Source organism: Phytophthora sojae (genome assembly GCF_000149755.1).
Source record: "Phytophthora sojae unplaced genomic scaffold PHYSOscaffold_8, whole genome shotgun sequence".
NCBI lineage: Eukaryota > Oomycota > Peronosporomycetes > Peronosporales > Peronosporaceae > Phytophthora > Phytophthora sojae.
This window is the reverse complement of record NW_009258122.1, coordinates 2400396-2407393: the sequence shown is the minus strand read 5'-3', so window position 1 is coordinate 2407393 and position 6998 is coordinate 2400396. Positions and strand designations below refer to the sequence as shown.

The 6998-nt window shown below is 52.4% G+C and overlaps 3 protein-coding genes across 3 annotated transcripts; 1 reads left to right on the top strand and 2 right to left on the bottom strand.

Moving 5' to 3' along the window:
• Nucleotides 1-270: 270 nt before the first annotated feature.
• On the top strand, nt 271-805 carry PHYSODRAFT_518328 (hypothetical protein; the record flags this gene model as incomplete). The annotated part of the gene is made up of 3 exons (XM_009535535.1): nt 271-524; nt 609-677; nt 784-805. 3 exons carry the CDS (start codon nt 271-273, stop codon nt 803-805), a joined length of 345 nt encoding a protein of 114 aa, XP_009533830.1.
• A 791-nt stretch (nt 806-1596) lies between these two features.
• Nucleotides 1597-2544, bottom strand: PHYSODRAFT_455640 (hypothetical protein; the record flags this gene model as incomplete). The annotated part of the gene is made up of 1 exon (XM_009535534.1): nt 1597-2544. A coding segment is annotated over one exon (948 nt), but the record flags the coding sequence as incomplete, so codon positions are not given.
• A 657-nt stretch (nt 2545-3201) lies between these two features.
• On the bottom strand, nt 3202-3354 carry PHYSODRAFT_416903 (hypothetical protein; the record flags this gene model as incomplete). Its single annotated transcript, XM_009535533.1, has 1 exon — nt 3202-3354. A coding segment is annotated over one exon (153 nt), but the record flags the coding sequence as incomplete, so codon positions are not given.
• Nucleotides 3355-6998: the final 3644 nt, after the last annotated feature.

Here is a 6998-nt window from a genome sequence, read left to right as displayed (position 1 = left end):
GTGTCGCCACCAACCGAGAAGAGGAAGTCGCCAGAGTCATCTTCGACCTGCGCGACGTTCGCTCGTTGCGGCCTCTGCCGCTCCCCGTTCTCGCGGATCCGCACCGGACACTTGGCGATCCAATGTCCGTGCTCGCCGCAGTAGTGACAGGCGCTCGTCCTCTGCGCTTGCGCCTGCCGTCCCTTGCGCTTCCCGTTGTCGCTTGTCATGAACGCTTGACCTTGAGCGTGCGCGGTTCCGTCAGCACCGCCACCTTGTTCCTTGCGCTTCATGTCCTCGTGCAGGAGCCGAGACGTCACGAGCTCCCACGTCAGCGTGTCGGAACGCGATTCCAACGCCGTGATGAGGAACTGGTACGACTCGCTCAGACTGGCAAGAAGCGTGATCACCAAGTCGTCCTCGCTGACCGGAGCGCCGACCGCGTCGAGCTGTTCCGCCAGCGTCTTGAGCTTGTTAATGTGCTCCAGCACATCATCACCTTCGTCCATCGTTGTCGTGAAGAACCGTCGACGAAGAAAGAGCTTGTTCGCCAGGCTCTTCTTCTCGAAGTGTCCCTCGAGTCTTGACCATGCATCATGCGCGTCCTTCGCCGACCGCACCAGCGGCAGCTGCGAGTCCTCCAACGCGAGACAGACGATCGCCAGCGCCTTGCGCGACTTCTTGCGAAACGTCGCTTGGTCCGCCGCGGTCGTGCACTGCTCGAGCTTCACTTCCCCACTCGTCACTTCCCACAGTTCGCGCTCCTCCAGCACCATCTGCATCTTGAACTTCCATGTGTGGAAGTTGGTTCCGTCGAACTTGTTGATGCGGGCGGTCGCGGTCGGGGCGGCGTCCATGGCGAAGGCGTAGTCGGGGTCTTGGTCAGGGAAGACGGGGCTTGGGCTCATAACCAAAAGGAAGAGCACTTGAGCAGTAGTTGGCAAAATGCAAAGTGATTCGATTCAGGTCCTTAGTTCGCAACCGCGTGCTACCTCTAAGCCTGCTACTGGATACCTCTTACTGGATACACCCTACTGGATTCTCTACTGGATACACAGTTACCTTATCCAATCAGAGAACGCCACGTCGATGCCCATCTTGTACCCACAATCTTGGCGTAATCACCGTGACGTAATCATCGTCCCGTAATCACCTGAATGATTTCGGTACCACACAGTGAAGGTCACGCCGACCTCACTGATGACGCGTTCGCGTCACACGGTCGCTTGGCGGGGCGTCGTCACATCAGTCTTGACAACACTTCTCATAACTCGTTCCTGTCGGAAGATAGTTGCAGATATCAAGAATCTTGTAAGCATTGGTAGAGATACACATATAGCTCGGGTTCTTGATAACACTCTTGATGTTATTGACTCCGAGAACAGTGAATAGATCGTTCTTGATGAGGTTGATATCATATGAACCAGAGTTGAACCCAATGACTGGAACTTGATAGATGATTCTCTCAATGGTCTCGATCTCTCTCGCAAATTTCGAGTTCTTATCCATAAACGCTTTCAACTTCGGGTTTTCCTTTCTCATCTGCTTAATGTTCCCGAAATTTACCCCTTCCATGATTCCATGGTTCTTCTTTGATAGATACTCGATCTTCTTATCTACCGCTTCGAGGAGAGGCTTGAACTTATTTTCATTGTACATATCGATCTGCTTGCTGACTGTATTGAAGTATTCGAACATGTCCGTAATAAGTTGGAGAGGCGATTCGTTGATGAAACATCGAACCTCATTCGTAAGGCTATCACATACACTAACCGACACAGGAATATGCTTATTCGTGTGAATAGTGCTTTCTCCATGCTGAGTATTCGTCTCCATCAAAATGGCTTTGAAGTCAAAGACAATAAAATGATCGATGTAGTGATCGACACCTTTGACCCAGTACTTAGTGAGCAGTTTCTTGACTTGGTTCTCCGAAGGTTGATATATCGTTGGAGTCGAAGGAAATGACTCGAGTACGTCGAATTGACACTTCGTCTTCTTATGGTTCTTAAGCTTCTCGCACGTATCGAAAATAGCATCACATACGTTGCAAGGGTACTTAGAAAGAACTGTGTCAATATTCTTGATATACATGGCGTGCCCCTTGTAGCCAAGAATATTAATAACGTTGTCGTAGGTCTTCACAGATTCTCGAATCTTCGAGATCTCAAGAGTTTGTTGATCCATCTCAAATACATTGATTAAGAGGTTGAAACAGTCCTCCAACTCATCAAACTGCATAAGATCGATTGGCTCCATTTCCTTAAATACTTTACCCGAGTATGTAATGTTCTTGAACTCACAATATTGCTTGATACGAGTCTTCACCGGTTTAATCATTCGGTCAGAGCGAGCTTCGTTATCGAGATGGTAAGCAATACAATAAAACATACACTTATTGTTTGTCTTAGGGAAATCAATGATGAATTTATTTTTCTTGATAGAGTCAGGGATAGTAATCGAATCTCCCAGGATGTGATCGCGCTTGTAAATCATGATATTAGCCATGGTAATCTCCTTGAGCTGATAACTCGAAGAAGGGAAGCTGATTCTCTCAGTGAAATCCTTTGAGTTCAACTCATCGAGGATTTTAGTCTTAATATCAGCCTTTGAGTTGATGTAGATTGGCTCGTCAAACAGAGACGTGTTTGTGGCTGGAGTGTAGTTTCTCTCAAGCCCAGTGATACGATCGATAAGTTTGTAGCCAAGCTGAACGTTTGCGCGGAACGCCTTGGTCTCTTTACCAAGAGTTGAGGTAATCTTGTTGATGATCTCACCGCGAGAGTAGTTCTCATAGAGGTGGGAATCATATGTCTTGGTTGAACTATGCTTGTATGAAGCCGGAGCCTTGTAGTTAGGAGTGAAGTGCTTAGTGATACGAGACTTAGGAATCTTGTACTGCTTCGCGAGAAGCTCACGGTTCTTACCTTTATCAAATGATGAGATGTATACCTTACGCCCGTACTGGTTCTTAACCATGACACGGAACGAAGATCCCCATCGCTTAACTGGAATGTGAAGTCGCTTGAGTGCGTCAAGTTCGTAAGAAAGCATATCGACTATATGTGAGGTGAGATAAAAATATTGGTGAACACTTTGTATATTATCCCATTTTCGCTCAAATATGAAAACTTTTCCTATTGGTGATATTGATCGAGAAAAAAAAATATAATCTCATTAGTCGAGAGCGATCCTACCGGCGGCTCTACGCTTAGCGTTGTATTTCTTTTGACGATCTTTGATCTCGTCGCGATGCTGATCATCGTACGTCTTCTGGCGTGCGAGAATTTTTTCACGATTCTTCTGGTAGTAGCGTCGCTTCGCCGCAGCGATCGCCTCCTTGTTAGCTTGATACTTTTCAGCTGAGTATGCCATTGCTATCTATATACTATTAATGACTTTGTATCAGGATCAAAAAAATAATAATTCCATTTACTTACGAATCTCGAAGTATCCACACTGCTTGTATTGAGGGTTGCTGGTCTTGGGTACTGTGTACCAGTTGTACCCATTAACTGGTTAACCCGAACCGGTCCAATCCGAACCCACGTTGATTATGGTGATTACGGTAAGTTGTTTACGCCACCGATGATTAGACGAGTAGGATGATTGGATGAACACCGGTGAGTGATGGTTGATTAGATGCACTAGGTGATAGGACGCAGGGTCGCGTGTCTATAACAGTAGGGTGTAAGCTCCAACAATTCAATCACTTTCGAATCTTCATTCTACCCCTCAAGTGCCTTCGCTCCGGTCCCGCCGTCTGCAACGTCCCTCCCTCCGCTTCGTCCGAGCTTCGTGTCCAAGATCCATACCTTCCATCAGGTTATGAGCCCAAGCACCATGTCCTCTGCCCAAGACGCCTCGACCAAGGTCTCCATTGACAAGTTCAACGGGGACAACTACGCGACGTGGAACCGCTACATGCGTGGCGTGTTCCTGACCAAGTCGACGTGGCATGTCGTGAACCGCGAGACGACGCCGAGCTTCACGGACTCGCGGGCCAAGGACGACTACGTCAAGTCGAGCAACATCGCGTTCGGACTGATGTTGCTCCACATGGACGCGGACTACCACCATGTGGTCGACGACTGCGAGGAAGCGTGGGTTGCGTGGACGCGCCTGAAGACGCTGTACGGTGGTTCGCAGAAGGCTGGACGCATCTACCTGAAGCGCCAACTCTTCAGCATGGAGATGTTGGAAGGCGGCAACGTCTTGCATCATTGCAACGAGGTCCTCAACATCAGCGCCAAGCTCAGCAGCATCGGCGCCAAGATGGAGGATGAGGACGGGGCGATCTGCCTGTTGCGCAGCCTCCCCAAGAGCTACGAGAACGTCGTGCTGAACTTGGAGATGAGCAGCGCTGAACTACGATCGCAATACGTCGTGAAGGTGCTGACGAATGAGCACATCAAGAGACAAGGCGAGAAGACGGCGACGGTGAAGACGGAGAATGCGGCCAAGGCGTTCAACACCGACCGCGAGTCTCGCCAGTGTACGTACTGCGGGAAATTGGGGCACACGATTGACAAGTGCTGGACCAAGCAGAAGGACGAGAATTGGGGCCCAAGACGCGGCGGCAATGGCAATGGCCGTGGACGCGGGGCCAACAATGCCCAGTGGAGGAACGACGACGCCAGCTACAACTACGACTACGGCTATGATCGAGTGGCGTTCGCGGTCTCACTGGAGTGTGGCATTTCGACGGGCAAGAATGTGTCCGGGTTGTGGGCGGTCGACAGCGGCGCAACGCACCACATCTGCAACGACAAGGCCAAGTTCGCTCATTTGATTGAGCGGAATGAAGGCGAACTTTCGGTGGCCGACGGCAACAAGGCGGCCATCATGGGTGTGGGGACCATCGTGGAACGAGTGGTTCTGCCCAACGGCGACGAGCGCGACATCGAGATCAAGAACGCGCTGTACGTCCCAAGCATGAGCAAGAATCTGCTTTCGGTGCCACAGATCAACAAGAGTGGTCTGTTCCAAGTCGTGTTCGACAGCACCAAGATGCAGATTGCGCACAAGGGCTCCAAGCAAGTGGTGGCGACGGCAAACCTCGTGGATGGACTCTACTGGCTCCAGACGCCTCAGCGATCGGCGAATGCGGCGACCAGTGGGAAGACGGTCGACTTACACGCGCGTATGGGTCACGCTCCGGTGGAGGTGCTTCGCAAGATGGTCGACAACAACATGATCAAGGACGCGAAGGCACCTTCCAAGTCGAGCGGACCAAGCGTGTGTCGCGGCTGCCAGCAAGGGAAAATGGTCCAGAAGCCGTTCCCAAGCAACCGTGACAAGCGTCACTACGACACGTTCGAGCTGCTCCACTTCGACGTGTGCGGCCCCATGGAAGAAGAGTCACTGGGTGGCAGCAAGTATCTGCTGCTGATCGTGGACGAAGCCAGCGGATGCATGAAGGGGTTCTGCCTGCGTGCCAAGTCGGAGAGCGAGGACTGCATCAAGATGTACGTCACGAAGGTGCAGACGCAGTTCGGCAAGAAGGTCAAGTTTGTGCGGCACGACGGAGCCCGTGAGTTCGCGACCAACTCGCTCAAGGCCTTCTACGAAGTCGAAGGCATCGAGCAGCAAACCACGGTTCCGTACGCGCACCAGACCAACGGCACGGCAGAACGCGCCATCCGGACCATCGTCACGATTGGCCGCAGCATGCTGCATCACGCCAAGCTGGACAAGAGCTTCTGGGCTGAGGCGGCCATGACAGCCATCTACGTGAAGAATCGTCTGCCATCACCCAAGATCGAACACAAGACTCCGTTCGAGATCGTTTACAAGTCCAAGCCGAGTGTGAAGCACATGCGTGTGTTCGGATGCCAGACGTACATCCTGACGCCGAAGGAAAGACGGCGCAAGTGGGACCCCAAGGCTCGCGCCGGGCTGTTCCTCGGCTACGAAGAAGTGTCCAAGGCGTATCGAGTTTATGACATCGAGGCGGGGCAGGTGGTTATCAGTCGCGATGTCAACTTCGATGAGTCGACCTTTGGACTTTCGACGCATACTTCGGATGAAGACGTCGATGATGCTGTGCTGGACTTGGACGCGCTGGACCTGGACGACAACGATGGACCGCGCCAAACGAGCTTCAAGCAGGCGGGGAAGCGCAAGTACCGACCGAGTGGCGACGACAACACTGCCAGAAGATCGCGCCCCGTTCGCCACCGAGCTGGCTTAGAAGAAGCAAGTGCGCCGGACGTATCCTCCTCGCGCCGAGCCGACCCCGACGAAGAAGAAAAGTCTGGGGACCAAGATGAAGACGACGACTCGACGCCCCCAGTGTTTTGGCGTGCCAGTGCCAACGCTGTGGAAGCAGCAGCCGATCTATCGGAGCCGACGACGTTCCAAGAGGCTGTGAACGGTCCTGATCAAGTGCACTGGCGCAAAGCGATCCGCGCGGAGCTCAAGTCGATGCGACTGCGTGGTGTGTTTCGAGCTGCCAAGTTGCCTAACGGACAACGCGCCATCGATACCAAGTGGGTGTTCAAGATCAAGCGCAAAGCGGACGGCTCGATCGAGAAGTACAAGGCGCGCCTCGTGGCCAAGGGCTTCAAGCAGAAGTACGGCATTGACTACACCGAGACGTTCTCGCCCGTGGTCAAGTATGTGACACTGCGCATGGTGATCGCGATTGCTAAGTATTTTGGCTGGCCCCTCGACCAACTCGACGTGGTGACAGCATTCCTGTACGGGATAATGAAGGAGGTGGTCTTCTGCGTGGTTCCGGAAGGCGTCGAACTGAATGGTGACTTCGACTGCCTGGAACTGGTGAAGGCCATCTACGGTCTCAAGCAAGCTTCGCGAGTGTGGAACGAGACCTTCGACGAGTTCGTGTGCTCCATCGGCTTCCAAGTGTCGGCCTTCGATCCGTGCCTCTACATCAAGGTGGTGGACGGTCACTGCGTGCTTGTACTGGTGTACGTGGATGACGTACTGATTACCGGGAGTTCGCCCGAGCTGATCGCATGCACGAAGACCGACCTGAAGACGCGCTTCGAGATGAC